Source organism: Mercenaria mercenaria, chromosome 15 (assembly GCF_021730395.1).
Source record: "Mercenaria mercenaria strain notata chromosome 15, MADL_Memer_1, whole genome shotgun sequence".
NCBI lineage: Eukaryota > Metazoa > Mollusca > Bivalvia > Venerida > Veneridae > Mercenaria > Mercenaria mercenaria.
In genome coordinates, this window is record NC_069375.1 from 24,367,160 (window position 1) to 24,384,693 (window position 17,534).

The following is a 17,534-nucleotide window of genomic DNA, read 5'->3' on the forward strand; positions in this document are numbered from 1 at the left end:
AAACTTTGCATGTCGTGTCGCATGTCGTCGCGGGGAAGAGAGATAATGCCAGAAATACCTCCAAATCAAAACAAATAATGTCCGGTAGGCACTGGTATCTTCCTCCTGATAACAGCTTGAAAGTCATCATATGATTTAAACAAAGTATGTCCGGGTCAGTGTTTACATTCGTTTTTTGCGTTTACTGAAAACAGGGTCGTACAGCTTATACTATAACTATTACTCCTTAAGTCGTATATGTATGTGGGATATGTGCATCAGGTGCAGAAATACCGGCCCTATAAAGTTAGTTCACGAATTTTTGAACACCCGTAATATCATTAGATAGATAGATAGTTTATTAATACAATACATGTCTACTAAGTTTCATTTTGAATTTTTGAAAAATCGTTTTTGATCAGGAAGATAAAGTGACAGCCAATTTACGATATCATTCTTGACTGCAATGTAAGTCTGTTTTCTATTTTAATCGTCTTATTGTAACAAATGGAAAATTTCCATGGTCAATTTTATATAGTTACAATCGCATTTTTTTAAATTAAGAGTTGACTTTGTTTTAATGGGGGATAAGATTAAACTATTTACCTGAGTTGAGAAGGTTATAAATTAAAATTTGTTCATTAAAGGTTAAACTGCCATACATGCTAACAGATTCCCAAGAGAATAATACAGATAATTCTGGGAATTTACTTAAGCCTATTTACACCCCCATTCACCAATACGCCGTAAGCATGAGTACTGATTTGTAGCTTCCCTCGTGTTCCGCTTCGTTGTTCACGGACTTACCAAACAGAATCATGAGTATCTTTTATATTTATTAGAAGTATATTCCAACTGCATATAGGAAATATTAAAGGCAAAATTGATTATCTTGTGTTACTTTAAAGGGCGAAGTTGGGTGTACATTTGGAAGATCTTGCCGAGGAACATGGTGATATCCAAACTTTCGTTTTTCTCGATTTCGAGACTACTGGTTTGCTTCATGAAGGAGCAAAAGTTACTGAGATGTGCTTACTGGCTGTTACCGAAAGCGACTTAATTGAAACAAGGTTCCCGAGGGTAACAAACAAGCTCACACTCTGCTTTAATCCTGGAAAGTCTTTAACACCTAAGGCGATGGAACTGTCAGGTAGGTTGGAAATCTTATAATAGATGGTCAACCTGACCAAGTTAGATTCATAGGGTATTGCAAGAGTAGTTATCTATGTCAAGGGGACCGGTAGGAAGGATGGCTTTTTACTTGAAAAAAAAAGGCATTGTTACAAAATAACTTGCTGCATGAATTATTGACTTAAAAAATGTCAAATCATTTCAGAAATACCTGAAAGAAATACTATGATAGATTCCGTTTAATATTGTTTTGAACCCAATTAATATATAGAAACATCAAAATCGTGCACTATTATGTTATCTTTTGGCATTTCAGGACTTACCATTGACATGCTGAATGAACAAAAAACAATGACGTCACAGAGTGTTGATCTAATCAACGCCTTCCTTAGTCATCTGCAAGAGCCTGTTTGTTTACTAGCGCATTATGGCGATAAATTTGATTTCCCCTTGTTAATGTCCGAGCTTTATGCCATCAACCAGACAGACGCCTTGAAAGAGGCACTTCTTTGTGCCGATACATGGGAAGCGTTTAAATCTTTACACGATTTGCCGTCGGCAGCCGGAAGTTCAAGCAGTCGTCCAGAAAAAAGGAAATCGGAAACTTCAACCAGTTATTCCGACACTCCTCCATTGAAGAAATCTAAAAGTCTTTCAGTAGGCACTAAAGGGACATCAAAGGCTGTAAACAAACAAGCCACCAAAAAGGCAGTTCTGAAGATGAAGAAATCTCTTCAATACCGATTACGTCGTTCAAACTTGAAGATCTTTACTTCAGGGTCTTCGGGGAAATGCCTGAAAAGAGTCACATAGCCGAAGACGACTGCGTCACTTTGCTTAAGATCGCCCAGCGTTCACCGGGATTTATTCGGTGGGTTAACAGGAACTCTGTAAAGTTTTCAACAATTAGCCCGACATAAACATAAGACTTTTCACCTTTTCCAGTAAAATCTACCAACTGTGTGCTAGATTCCCATTAGTATTTTGCCTTTTGCATGCACGTATTCTGTTATACAGAGCTTTTTTTACCATTTTGTGCTTCAATATTTTAAGAGAACTGTAAGAACATGTAAAATTGTACATTGTAATCATATGTTAAACATTTGTTCATGCTGGTGTCCAAGAAGCAATATTTGAAAAGTGCATAACTAATTAAAGCCAAGCTTTTCCTTTATCAATTAATAGATGTAAAATAATTTGTAAAAATGTTTTCATCAGAAAATTGTAATCGATTAAATTACAATTACTTTAATATACTTTTCTTTTGCAATCAGTTGCACTGCGATTAAATATATTATAGCTATTTGTATTTACGGCTTTAATTACTTTTCAAACGTAACGGTTTGCTAGAAGAACACTTTTCGGCTTAAAATTGAAAATATATATTGTGTATACACAATGCTGTTAGTTTTATTATCATTGCCCGCATATCATTGACAAAACTATGTATATCTTTTATATCAGCTTTCCTCGCACAAACTGTATTTGGATGTAAGGAGGTACGAATTGATAGTGTGTTCGGAATACTAATGAAAATTATTGCCAGGCCGATGTGATTTGTCAGTCTTGATTTGATTTCTTGCAATAGCAGCACTGTTCAATGCACATTTGTTGAAATCGTGTTTTGTTATGCTATTGGTAAATAAATGAACAGTGATAAAGAAGTATGTTAAACAAAATAGTATTAAGCAAAATGATTCCAAAATGATTCATATTTGATATATGATAGTACTAATACAGCTCTATTACTGAACCATGCTACAAACATGAATAGTTATTCGATAACAAAAAATCAAGAGAAATATAAGAAAGTCAACATGTAAAAGGGTAAAATTTATTTCTAGTTTTCTACAGATAAATGACAAAAATCTTTTAAAAATCAATCAATCATCTACATCTTAGTGGTACTCGACAACGTTCTTTCTTTTAGTTTTATTATCCCCGTCATAGGTGTGTGTTGGTCGGGGAACCATCCGCACTCCACACCTTACAAAACTATGTATAAGTATATGCAGAATATATACTTGTAAGTCTGATTCATGGCATAGTATCATTATGAATATTTAGATACGAAAATACTGTTATTTTATATAACATGTATCTAGCAAATGCATTAGCAAAAGTATCATTATGAAGTAAATACAGATATGAAAGTGTAATCTGTCATAATATATAACATGTAACTAGAAACATTGCATTTGCAGAGGGTATCATTATAAAGTATATACAGATGTGAAAATAATTCAAAATACTGTATAAAGCGGAAATAGTAGAAGTATCAAATGAGCCTTAAAGTATGGGTGAGGGAAAGGGTTGTGCTCTGTATTTCTTGTACAATAATCTGGAAATTTTACTGAATATTTTTGAAGTATAAAATGCCTGAATAAAACAATAATATGAACACTGTGACAGCTAATCAATTATGCTGTTTATTATTTTCCTATTTGCCTCAGATATGTTAGAAGTTTTGTTTTATTAACAATTCTTTATTAATATTGAATTCATGTTGTAGATAATATTTTATATCAATCACTGATAATAATCTACCAAGATTTTTGCTTGAAAATGTATTTTTTTTAATATATAGCGATGCTAAGTATTCAGGAGTGTTTTGTGCTCCAAACAAAAAGCTCATTTTGTCCAATATTATGGAAGTTTTTTTACTCTCTAACTGCCTCCTAAGGTCTTTAAAGAATGAACTTGTGTCCCTATATTTACAAAACAAATGTTCTATGGTTACTGATCCACTCTTGTAAAAGTCACATAGCTCATTATCTTTCAAGCTTTATGTTCTTAAATACTTATTAAATGGCAAAATTCGATGTAGAAGTCTATATTGCAGCTATTGTTAATTACTATCCCTTGTTACTTTAAATAGCATACTATAGAAATATTTCCATTCTTCAAAGTGAAATTGCGAATTCCATTTTGTCTGGCTTGTTGGAGTATCAGAGTTTCTGTTAAAAATATTATAGATGTTTTAACATCCTGATTTTGATTTCAGTATTATTCATATAGGGAAAGGAATTAATGGGGAATCTGTTTCTACTTCTCATGGTGTAATTTTCTTACTGTAGTTCAATATAGCTCTTGTTATTCCAAGATAATGTAATGTGTTCACATGTATATTTTTACCATTTTCAAACTCTTCATGACAAAATCTTGTTCTGTCTATACACATCAGCAATACATCTTATACCATTGTCATTCCAGGATTTAAAAAATAAACTTTGTTTTCCAACAAGAATGTTATGGTTGTAAAACATTGGACATTTTAATAAATATTTCTTAGTTTCCACAGGAGTAACTTTTAGAAAATAGGAATATGACTGCAAAACACTTTTTCCAAAATTTGTTTGTTATTTTATGTTCCATTTTGTCTGTATAATATTTTCCACAATAAATCAGTTTTTTTTGTTTATCAAATAAGCTGCCTGCCAAATTTGCCCAATTTGCTTGTGTGGTTAACTATCTTCTTATCCATGTTATTTTCAAACTATGAATAAAACACTGAACATTTGTTATTTAAGTCCTCCTTCACAGAAATCCTTAATCATGATTGATTTTCTCACTTTTTCTGGCCCATGCCATAATTGTCATTAATAGATTTCAGTATTTTTGTAATCAGGATCTGGGAGAGAGATGAACATGTGATTAAAGGCTGATTAAAGCTAATTTTGAAGCCTGAAATATTTGCAAAAAAGTCCAACTCTGTCAGAGTTTTGTTTAATGATTCACTTGTTCCATTCAGAATTACTGATGTATCATCGACCAAAAGTGAAAATAATTGTTCTATGTCATTTAGATTTATTTACCTTTTATTTTTGTTCTGTTTTATTTTCTTAGTAAGTATTTCAGTGAGGAGGATAAATAGGTAAGGTGACGAGGGGTCACCTTGACGACAGCCATGGCCAATATCAAAAGAATCTGATAGAAAACCACACTGGCTGACAGATGACTGTATATCCGAGTAAAAGAGTTTTAACCAGTTTTTAAAGCAATCGCCAGAATTAAAGAAACTGTTGTTTTCTTCGGCAAAATGCATAATGAAATAGATCAGTCTTGCATTTTCACCAATAAATCTATCTTTTATAAAGCCTGTTTGTTTTTCACTGATTGTGCTTTTCAGAAAAGTTTTTATACGCAATGCAGTTGCTCCAGAAGCTAATTACAATATTCAAAAGCGTTATTGGTCTCCAGTTTATAAGGAACTGTTCTGGTTTATTCTCTTTCGGAATGCAAATAATTATACCATATCTTTGAGTAATAGACAACTGTCCTATTTCTAAAGCATAATTCAATATGATCCCCAAGTCTTACATTTTCAAATAATTCATGCATATATTATACTGATTAATTTCAGTATTTGAACAGTAATCTATACTGTATACATAGGCTTAAGAGCAGGGAGGGGAGCACCATCTTTTCTTCTTATTTATGGGACCATACTCGGATATTGTTGAAAAAGACACTAAACCCGAATACACACACACACACACACACCCACACGCACGCACACACACACACACACACACACACACACACACACACACACATGCTTGCCTACGTTTAAGATCAATGTTTTATACAGTAATTCATGTATGAAAATAGATTACATATTTCACATGTTTTTTTTTATATATATTAAACATTTAAAACCAAAATTAGTTGCAAATGTCGATTGAATTCTGTATCTGGACTAAAGAATACAGTGTTACACTAGTCATAACTTATGATATTAGCTATATTTCCTATAAGTCTGTCATAAATTCCGGCCTCTTGATTGTACTTATTCCAAAACTAATTCATAAAGCCTACTTTCTAATTTTATTTTCAGCTTTTCTGTAAGATCAAGTTTCACAACATTTTAAATATCTTTATAGGTTGTAGTAGGAACTTTTCATTTAAAAGATAAAGTTGGTAATTTCAATTTTATGTAAAAATGTATTTTTAATAATGTAAAATAGTTGCCTGGAAATAATCAAAAACGTATGTTTTGCATGTTTTACCATTTTCCAGGAAAATGTTGCTTTTGTAGTGACAAAGATATCCTGAAAGTTTTACATGAAAAAGAAGTTACCAATGCCCCGTCAAAATGGGGTAAATGCAACTTTCACAAGTAATCAGGATATTTTAAAATTTTTAAAATTTTACAATGGTTTTATTGCCAGTTGTTTAGAATAATATGTTACATGAATTACATATTCTTATATTTAAAGTCTAAATCAAAGTGAAACTAGCCTTCAAACTTATGTACGTTGCATATTCTATACATGTCTGATCCATTAAAAGTCTATGCGAAGATAAATGCAAGAGTGGCATATATGGAATTGTGTTATATTACAGCAAACACGTTGCTGGTCTGCGTTTGTTAATTCTTCAATTTGTGAAGGACCTTGCCTGTGTAAAACTTGGCATTAACACATTTTCCTTTTGGAACAGCAATTTGAATGGCTGGATCCTAAAGAAAATGGCATACATGACTTCTGACGCTTATGGTACGTTTTGCAATACAAGGTCTTTTGCTTTCTTTGATGGCCCATATTTTGTTCTGGATCTTCCACATGGGCTCATAAAAATGAACCCACGTCTCATCGCCGGTGACGGAATTTGCAAAAGATCGACTGTTGTATTTGGGAAACTGTTGCCATTTTTACACGAGCAAGTTTCTGATCTTCTATAAGCAGATAGGGTATCCATCTTGCACTCACTTATCTTCCTCGTCTTTAAATCTCGCTTGAGAATTGTATGAGCAGCTTCTACTGAGATGGTAGCGCATCGAGCTAGTTGCCTGATTGTAAATCTTGCATCAGTAGTTACAATTGCTTTAACGTTTGCAACCATTTTTAGGATGTTGCAGTTTTTGGACGGCGTGCATGAGGACCATCTTCAAATGAAATTCGCTTTTAAATTTCTTACACAATCGAGTGAATTATCTCCGTAAACATATTTCTTGAAATATGTCCTTTGCACCTACACCAAGAATACAACGGTTCTTTATATAGGACCGTATTTGGTCTGTGAAAAGTGACAAAAGTTTTCCCAACCATTTTAGCATTAGTGTAAATGAGTAGACAGTGTTAATAGAGTTAAACATGTTTTGTATCAATTGAAAGCTGAAAGCTTACACAAGCCTCTAAAACAGATAATTATTTCGTGAAAATCGTGGGTACAAAAGTTGCATTCATATTTGAACGATCCTCGTATTTTGATGATTTAATCAGTGTACACTTCAAAAGAATCTAATCGCCCGCATTTAACTCGATGTATATATCTGAGTAAACATTTTTATTGCTTTTGTTTGAATAGAGAACGTAGCACTGCTGAAACTAGAAAAGGAAAACTAAGATCTGCCAAATTGTATGTGATGGTGAATTCTATAATAGCATGATGAGCCTTGTTTGTGACATAAATGGGCATGCAACATTCAGTGGCATTATGAAGATCGTGCTACAAAAATTCTGAGCAAGTATAATGGTACAGACATGAGCTTAGTGTAACCATACCGACCATCTTTCCAACGCTTGAAGTACTTGGTCACCGAGATGACCTTTATGGTCGGTAGTTTACTTGAAACACACAGTGATTGTGATTACTCTGATGACAGTTACCATTAAAGTTTTCAAGCAAACTTTTAATAGAAGTATTTAGTAAATGGATGGCTACATAAGCCTTTTACGGTTAAGTGTAAAAATGTTTGACGTAACGCTTTTCTGCCATAAAGACATCCCTTTCGATTTTTATTTGTATAAAATATTACTTTAAGTAATGTAAAAAACATACTGTAAATTATTAAAAATCTGATCACCAGAAGGCAGAATTCAGAAGTATGCTCTACAGACATTATGCTTTTAGAAATATAGGGTCTCTCTAGGGACAGGAATGGTTTCCTCTTCCACCTTAAACAAACCTAAAAACAAGTAAGACTTTATTAGTATATTACTACTCTTTAATAATCCATACTTGTAATTATAATTACAGTTTTATTATGTCGTGCATGTCATTTTTAATTGTGTTGATGGAATGATCTTCTTCAATCTCTGTATGTATGACTCTCGGTTCCACCGTGGCCATATCCTGAAAAAAAACCCCAAAAAACACGAATTTCAAGTATCACTAAAATTTAAGACAATAGAGTCATGGTGGCCCTAGATAGCTCAACTCACAGCTTGTTTAGACACTTTTGGTGGTGGAGGGTCACGCAAGGAAAATAACTGTGAAATTATTTCTTAATTAGAGTCAGCGTTTCTGCCTATCTTTAAAGTGTATGTGCACGTGCGTGCGTGCGTGCGTATTTCTGTGTCGTTTTGGGGAGGTGGAGAGGTGGAAGGGGCAGGTGATGACGATAACAACGGTTTCAGGGGAGAAAATTTCAAAGTTTTCCATACTGGAAAAACTGGAACCGCGTCCTGGAGGCCATGTTTTTATAAAACATGATCGGAAGGAATTGGGTCACTAAAGGAACATTCCTGTGAAACTATTTTAGCTTTGGCAAACAGTGTCAGAGAAGATTTTCAAAGTTTCCATATAGCCATATAGGGAAAACTAGCCCGCCTACTGGAAATAATGAAACATAATAATTTGCATGCATTTGGTAGGGAGTAACATAAGGAACGTTACTGTGAAATCATACTGAAATTTGGCCAGAAGTTTCATAAAAGAGATTCAAACTTTCAACAAAAAGAAAAAGAAAAAAAAAGGAAAAACTAGCCCAGTCTCCTGGTGGCAATGTTTTAAACGAAACAATGATTGAAGGATAGGAAATTGGGGGTCACCCAAGGCACATTGCTATAAAATGGAAATGGACAAGCAATATTAGAGAAGAGATTCAGACGTTTGCATAGAGCCGTATCGTAAAATTTAGTCCCACCCCCATGAATGATTTGAAGGAATTTGGTGGAGGGTCACCCAAGGATTATTGCTGTGAAATATTATAAAATCGAGCCAGTGGTTAGAAAATATGTTCAGAATTATCCTTAAAGTTAAAACTAGCTCTGCCCCCTCGCGGATATGTAACATAAATCAGGAAGTTATAGCACGTTGAAGGCTTTGAGAAATGGGCCCACAAAATGTTCGTTCAGCCATTTACAGATAATTTGTCAGGTCTACCACTGGTCAGATTTCACAGTATATTGGACATACCTCCAGGTCCAAATTCTGCCGCATAGCAAGGTTTATGACAGTATGGTTTTCCCTCGTGCTGAAACAGATTATATGATGCACAATGAAAATGTTACAGAATCCCTAATATGAAACTGATCGTATTTTCTAGTATATTTTCTATTTACTTTTTATTCATTTTTTTATGTTATTAAAACCATCTATATCTTGTTTGCCTTCCCTTGTATGCTATTTACAAGACATAATTCTTAAGCAAATTCCTTTGTTAAGGTTTAGCTGTATATCACAAAACAACAGATTTTTTTTAGCAAATGAACGGCATCTTGACACACAACTTATCTGTCCAATACATGTTTTACTGTTCTGTCCGACAGAGTTGGATACTTGAAATATTCTAAATGAGTTGCCCCCCTTTAAATATGAATGCCATTTGTAAAGAAATAGATGTAAACAATTGTCAAAACGATGTTTTACCTAGTTATGTAAAGTTTAAACACTCGCACGATGTTGTAAATGCATCAAAACGAAGACATGTAACAGCTTTTTAAAAATGGTGTGTTTTTAAAGGCGCTGGACTGTCCAGAAGTGTGGCCCCTTCATGCAGTCCCTTTTCGGAATTCAGTACATATATGAATAAATTGACAGTGGTTTTATACAGTAATATAAATGTTTTATATGCTGTTTTATTTTCATGTAAAACAATTCTTTCGTTCTATGATTTGAAGACGTTCGAACTTTTTTCTCCGAAACATGGACCTATACCTTAAATAAAAATATGGATAAAAATTATTATAAGTTCATGTAGTATTTACCTCAGCATGTGAGCCTGGAGACAATGTCTTCTGGCATTTCGCGCATCTTAAACAAGGCACGTGCCAATCCTTTCCAAGGGACGTTACCTTCTCAGCTGAAAAATGATAATTAAACAATATGTTACAAGCCATTGTATGTTTTTCGTATGACGCATGTAAACACTCGTAGCTGGTCGCGAGCGTTGTGACCTATCGGATGTTCTGCCTTGTAAATATTTATAGGTTATTATATTTGTATCATAAAATATGCACAAGTTCTGCAGCGGAAATATTACCCGACTTTAGGAGCAATATATTTCGATGCAAATCTAATAATCTTTTTATTACATACACATATTACACTTAGAGTTATTATATTAATGTTATAAAGTTCTTATTTAACCTCAGTAAAACTGAAAATATCGGCGTTAAACAACTTTTAAACGCGACGACACGCATGAAACTGACGTCACAAATGACGTCACGCACCCGATGTGAAATTTGAACGTCAGTATGGAAAAATATTGACGTTTCAGGTTCCACTGTAACTTAAGGGAGTTTTTAATTGATAATGTAATAACTAAATATATCAACAATTCAACTAATTTGACGCTTATCCTTGATTAAAATGTCATCACGTCTTACAAATATCAGTCAGAACACATTAGTGTTTGTAATGCTTGGGGTAGTTGCCAGCTAATCTGACTGTATCTCGTAATCCGTTGCAACATTTTTCCATCTACAGTGAATCAAAGATCCGCAGTGTAGATGCATACAAACGTAGACTGTATTTGCAAGATTTCTATCATTCATTTGTTTGTTTGTTTTGGGTTTAACGCCGTTTTTCAACAGTATTTCAGTCATGTAACGGCGGGCAGTTAACCTAACCAGTGTTCCTGGATTCTGTACCAGTACAAACCTGTTCTCCGCAAGTAACTGCCAACTTCCCCACATGAATCAGAGGTGGAGGACTAATGATTTCAGGCACAATGTCGTTTATCAAATAGTCACGGAGAACATACGCCCCGCCCGAGGATCGAACTCACGACCCCGCGATCCGTAGACCGACGCTCTACCTACTGAGCTAAGCGGGCGGGCTTTCTATCATTCACTACATTAACGTAATAAAACAGTTGTTACGCTTGATAATTTCTTTTCAGAACTAAACCTCATTATTATGCGATTTCATTTCAAACATATAATATAACAACTGTTATAAATATAAGGTCGATTTTAAACTATATTTCAGTTTTCTTCGCGGCCTCCGTGACCGAGTTGTAAAGGTCGTTGACTTCGAATCTCATGTTCCTCACTCAATTTTTCTTGTAAGGAGCTCAAGAAAGATCGGTGGTTCTACGCGGGTGCTCGCCTATGCCTAAAATAATGCCTTGAGGGGCACCTAAGGTCTTCATCAAAAGCTGATTATGTCGCCATATGACCTAAATTGTGTCAATATGACTCTAAGCAAAACGAAAACATTTCAGTCTTTGGGCATGTTAAAAAATTAGTTGCACCGTTATAATGTCAAACATGCCACTCTTTTTGTGCACATTGGTGAATGTAGGTATTTGCATGTGACATATAGGCCAGTATTGTGTTTGTTTGCGATAAGAAAGATATAACGACACCCAGACAACATTTTATCACAATGTCCGTTTATTTTATAGCTAGAATGGCGTTCCTGAAAACAATTCTTTAAAGCACAAAAAATTGCAACATTTCAAAGTTATTACCGCGTGTTAACATTCTTTGGATGAATACTGATCAATTAAATAGAAATCACAAATTATTTTTGTCACATACCAGGCGCGTAGCTAGGGCATTTTTCATAGTACGCAGACGTAATGGGGGTGGGGGTCAGTGTATCCTCCCCTTGATTATTTATCAATGTGAGAACGGCAAATGGTGCATTTTAGCGTGTATTTGAAGCTAAAACATTGCACGAAAACCTTATTCTTTGTTAATTGTTTATACAAAATGTTTTATTTTACTAGGTATGTGCGTAATATTGCACGTGCAATCTGTGGTTTATATAATACATATAATTTAGTTACCTATAAGGCCATTGAAAAAACTGTAATCACCAATTATAAAGAAAGAACATATTTATCTCACTGTGAATTGGTTGTCAGATACTGTAATATCGTATGACTTGTAGCGGTGTCAAACCTTGGCAATACGCGTAGGATTTAATTAGGTGTAATTATTTCTATTATATTTTATTTTCTACAACATTGGGACCATGGAATAATTGATAATTTCATACATTTAAGTACAATTATAAGATATATCTATGATATCTGAAAATAATGTAATAATTATTATGCGTGACAAATTACGTCTGCAGTGTTATACAAATTGTCCAATTCAAAAGCTTTTAGTCTTGAAAATGTCTCTTTGCCGATTTCTCAACCAACAGTTTATCAATTTTTGACATTGTAATATAAATTTTATTATAGAAATTTGACTCTTTAAACCGTTAGCACAGACGGCGTATGAATGTAATATTTCACATGGTCAGGGTTATTACAGAATAAGCAATCAAATAGTAGGATAATGACTGTACCTAAATTGTTATAAAACTAAAAAGACAATTATTGGTGAATTTCAATGCACGTTAAATCAACTAATTATATAAACCAGTCTGCTATTACTTCAGTTTACTGTACTTCAAACAAAATATGAAGAGAGCAATGCTATTATAGATAATTTACATACTCTAGCTTCTTTTCTAATTGTGTATAGCTAACAATAAATTATAGACTATTTACATACTCTAGCTTCTTTTCTAATTGTGTAAATTTAACTCATGAAATTGTTATGACTTTCCTTTCTTCTCTCTCTCTACCTAGAGGCCATGTTTTTCATGGGATCTGTATGAAAGTCGGTCTGAATGTTCATCTTGATGATATCTAGGTCAAGTTCGAAACTGGGTCAAATGCGGCCAAAAACTAGGTCAGTAGGTCTAAAAATAGAAAAACCTTGTGACCTCTTTAGAGGCCATATATTTCATGAGATCTTCATGAAAATTGGTCAGAATGTTCATCTTGATGATATCTAGGTCAAGTTTGCAAGTGGGTCTCGTGCCATCAGAATCTAGGTCAGTAGGTCAAATAATAGAAAAACCTTGTGACCTCTCTAGAGGCCATATTTTTCATGGGATCTGTATGAAAGTTGGTCTGAATGTTCATCTTAATGATATCTAGGTCAGGTTTGAAAGTGGGTCACGTGCCATCAAAAACTAGGTCAATAGGTCAAATAATAGAAAAACCTTGTGACCTCTCTAAAGGCCATATTTTTCATGGGATCTGTATGAAAGTTGGTCTGAATGTTCATCTTGATGATATCTAGGTCAAGTTTGAAACAGGGTCATGTGCGGTCAAAAACTAGGTCAGTAGATCTAAAAATAGAAAAACCTTGTGACTTCTCTAGAGGCCATACCTTTTAATGGATCTTCATAAAAATTGGTCAGAATGTTCATCTTGATGATATCTAGGTCAAGTTCGAAAGTGGGTCACGTGCCTTCAAAAAGTAGGTCAGTAGGTCAAATAATAGAAAAACATTGTGACCTCTCTAGAGGCCATATTTTTCATGGGATCTGTATGAAAGTTGGTCTGAATGTTTATCTTGATGATATTTAGGTCAAGTTTGAACTGGGTCAACTGCGATCAAAAACTAGGTCAGTAGGTCTTGAAATAGTAAAACCTTGTGACCTCTCTAGAGGCCATACCCTTGAATGGATCTTCATGAAAATTGGTCAGAATGTTAACCTTGATGATATCTAGGTCAAGTTTGAAACTTGGTCACGTGCCTTAAAAAACTAGGTCAGTAGGTCAAATAATAAAAAAACCTTTTGACCTCTCTAGAGGCCATACTTTTCATTGGATCTGTATGAAAGTTGGTCTGAATGTTCATCTTGATGATATCTAGGTCAAGTTTTAAACTGGGTCAACTGCTCTCAAAAACTAGGTCAGTAGGTCTAAAATTATTAAAATCTTTTGACCTCTCTAGAGGCCATATTTTTCAATGGATCTTCATGAAAATTGGTCTGAATGTTCTCCTTGATGATATCTAGGTCAATTTCGAAACTGGAATACGTGCAGTCAAAATATAGGCCAGTAGTTATAAAAATAGAAAAACCTTGTGACCTCTCTAGAGGCCATATTTTTCACGAGATCTTCTTGAAAATTAGTGAGAATGTTCACCTTGATGATATCTAGGTAAAGTTCAAAACAGGGTCACGTACCTTCGAAAACTAGGTCAATAGGTCAAATAATAGAAAAACCTTGTGACCTCTCTAGAGTCCATATTTTTCAATGGATCTTCATGAAAAATGGTCAAAATTTTTATCTTGATAATATCTAGGTCAGGTTCAAAACTGGGTCACATGAGCTCAAAAACTAGGTCACTATGTCAAATAATAGAAAAAACAATGTCATACTCAAAACTGGGTCATGTGGGAAGAGGTGAGCCATTCAGGACCATCATGATCCTCTTGTTTTAATTTTATGAAAGTAACCTTTTGAAGGTATATCTGCATATAAAGATTTTAATAGTTTTATGTTGGTGACTTAGTCATCTTAATAGATATTAGGTTTTAGAATATGTAAATGTGTATTGATCAAAGTGTCTCTTATATTTCTGTATAGAAAGGTATACGTGTTTTTTTTTTTAAATATTGTAATATTATAATGTTTTACCATGCTATACGTATGAAGAGACGTAAATAAACTATTTGACTTGACTTGACTTGACTTGACCTTTTTTTCTTTTTTCTTTTATATTGATGCATGCAGTAAGAATTACCAATTAATAACAATTCTCTGTTGTAACATTCAGCTCTTTCTGTATCATCGGCAGCTTAACTTCGGACCAGTTCGTACGTTTCCGCGCGCGTTAGGAAATACCACAGACACGAGCAAAGGAATATTTTTTACAAAAATCACCAACTTTTAAACGTCTAGGGAAGCAAGAAGACATTAAAATAATTTCAAAACAAAAACATATATAAAAAAATTATTGTCTGTAGAATACTTCAGTAGGATAATAAATATTCTCAAATTATGAATAAAGTGACTACAGGGGAAAGAATAAGATATGTATCACAGGTTTCTGCTTATTTTATTCAGTAACTGTAAGCCGTAAACTGACACTGATAGTGGTGTTTTTAATCGGCAAGGGAAGCATTAATTCTTCATTTTAAATAAATATTTTGTAGATCTTTTTATAGAGAAAAGAATGACGAACGCTTAAATAGGATAATAAATATTGTGTGTTCATTCTAATGAAAACAATACTTGCTTCTTTGTTTCTATTGGAAAATATCAACCAGATAAAAATCGATATCGCCCAGCCAGGTGTTTTAAAGGGGGATAATTTTACCGATAACACGGCAAATTTTACCTAATTGTTGATCATGGATTGCGTATGAAGCAATCTCCGTTGCATGATATAGACCTCTTCTTGCAACCAAATAAATTAGCCAGTTTAATTGTGTATGCTTGCCACATTTTCACTACGCTTAGAACTGCGTAAAAGCAGCTACGCGCCTGACTGTAAACAAATAGATACAATGCTTCAGATTACCCAATTTAATTGTGCATGCTTGCCAGATTTTTCATTACGCAGCTGCGTATCTGCGTATAGGCAGCTACGCGCCTGCATACTGCGGTAAGTGTCCATTCAGTAAGAGCACAACCATTTCTCAAAAAGGAAATACTCTATCTGGTGTATACAGGAAACTTTATGAATAAGAATTTTAAAAAATCAATGAACCTTATAATGCAGTGCTCAATGTAAATATATTAAAGGTTTAGTAGACATAATTTGAAAATATGAAATATTTCTACAAATAGTGTATGTAACAATTAAGAAATAATGTATAGGAAAATCGTGATTTAAACGTTATCAATACACGAAAAAGAGGTTCTACGTCCGCGGAATCATTTCACGAGGGCGTAGTCCGAGTGAATTATTCTGGCGACATTTAACCGATTTTGAGTATCTTAATTTGAGTAAAACACGAGTGTTGTAGAAAAAGTCACTGTCTTTTACCAAGTGAAAATACACCGATTTTGAAATCGCTTCGTTGACTTTTATAAGATTAAATTAAGTATATTTGAAATGAAAAACCATTAATGGCATGACTTTGTTTGCATATAACTGTCAAAAATTAATCTATACGGTTATCATAATGCGTGTTAGGGATTCACCTGGCGGGGGTCACTTTTATTTACTCGTCCTGATGACTCTGGAACATGGTAAGTATAAGGGTAAAGGTTTGTTTTAAACTCATCAGTGGTGTTTTCAATGTGGTTCTCCACTGTGGTCTAGTCATTGTTTTCTATTTACTTGCCTCATACTAGTATATGTTACCCACATACACTACTGAGAGTTTTGCTTTCGAGGGGTTGCGTGCTTGAAACTCGGATGTTTCATTTAGCTCTCCGTTGCGCAAGGCAGTTTTTTTTATATTTTTATTTATCAGTTTCCTACAAAAACAAAACATATTCTGTCGAAACAAGAGAAATACAATCAAGCTATGTACTATGTAGCATGACGAGATCATGTGGGGTATAATTCACTTCAAAGCTTATTTATTGTGAATATATGCGTTTTAATATCATCAGTACGTATATTACGTAGATTATATTAAGTAAGTCTATCAGTATAATATAAATACAAATGACTTACCAAAGTATACTTCCTTATTGCAAGTAGGACACTTAGGCATGTTTTAAAGTAAATCCACCTTTGCTTTATGAACTAATAGAAACCACTACCGCTGCCAACTTTCAATACGACAGCAAAGTGGGATTGGTGTCGTGTGCAAAATAAATAGCAAAGGCTGATTTAACAAAAAATATTTACGAGGTTGATAATATTGCATGTTTACGCAAGGTAGGTGTATGCATGCATAAAACAACGGGTACATATGGGGAAAATTAAACCCATCGATATTTCGCAGAGTGAAAATATTTTACATAGCGCAAAGAAGACATTAAAGATATTTTAGCTTTGCAACTAATGTGATAATATTCTGTATATTGTCTTTTTTTATGAATATTTAATTTTTAAAATGAATTTTAAGGAAAATGTTTTTTTGGCAATCATATAGTTTGATTTATTTTAATACCTCAACCAATTTTATAAAAGTAGCAAATACGAATTGATAAATAAATTGCATTTATTTATTTATTCACTCACATTTTTATGTTTACGAGTAAATGAAATTTTTGTGTCGAGCAGTATTTTTTTGCGGCTGATATCCCGAATAGAGTGTTCAGTACTGGGTGATTAACTTAAATTGTTATACTGTTTCCAACAGTATCGGCCTAGACTGGATGCTGGAGAGGTAAATATAACTCCTGCTGTGGGCTCGACTGGAAATAGTTGTTATTACATACATTCCACGTGTATCCACGATAAACAAGTAAGACTTATTAAATGTAAAATATCGCCCTGTACATACTAAAATAAAACGTGCAAATTTGGTCAGTTCTGGCAATGAAA

The 17,534-nt window shown here is 33.9% G+C and overlaps 2 protein-coding genes across 2 annotated transcripts; one reads left to right on the forward strand and one right to left on the reverse strand.

Moving 5' to 3' along the window:
• Positions 1-108: 108 nt before the first annotated feature.
• LOC123548611 (three-prime repair exonuclease 1-like) lies at positions 109-5,206 on the forward strand. Its single transcript, XM_045336039.2, has 3 exons — positions 109-447; positions 888-1,129; positions 1,427-5,206. Coding segments are annotated over exons 1-3 (741 nt in total). The 5' UTR covers positions 109-445; the 3' UTR covers positions 1,924-5,206.
• A 2,831-nt stretch (positions 5,207-8,037) lies between these two features.
• LOC123548618 (cysteine-rich protein 1-like) lies at positions 8,038-16,875 on the reverse strand. The gene is made up of 4 exons (XM_045336050.2): positions 16,716-16,875; positions 10,044-10,138; positions 9,253-9,310; positions 8,038-8,187 (listed from the first exon to the last, which is right to left on the reverse strand). Exons 1-4 carry the CDS (start codon positions 16,753-16,755, stop codon positions 8,144-8,146), a joined length of 237 nt encoding a protein of 78 aa, XP_045191985.1. The 5' UTR covers positions 16,756-16,875; the 3' UTR covers positions 8,038-8,143.
• Positions 16,876-17,534: the final 659 nt, after the last annotated feature.

Bases quoted from the DNA above. Each gene is read 5' to 3' on its own strand.
- LOC123548611 (XM_045336039.2), top strand. The intron at 1,130-1,426 runs GTAGGTTGGAAA...TTGGCATTTCAG, and splicing joins TAAGGCGATGGAACTGTCAG to GACTTACCATTGACATGCTG.
- LOC123548618 (XM_045336050.2), bottom strand. From the start codon at position 16,755: ATGCCTAAGTGTCCTACTTGCAATAAGGAAGTATACTTTG. The intron at 10,139-16,715 runs GTAAGTCATTTG...ATCATTTTTCAG, and splicing joins CAATAAGGAAGTATACTTTG to CTGAGAAGGTAACGTCCCTT. The intron at 8,188-9,252 runs GTATGTCCAATA...GTTTTTTTTCAG, and splicing joins GGCAGAATTTGGACCTGGAG to GATATGGCCACGGTGGAACC.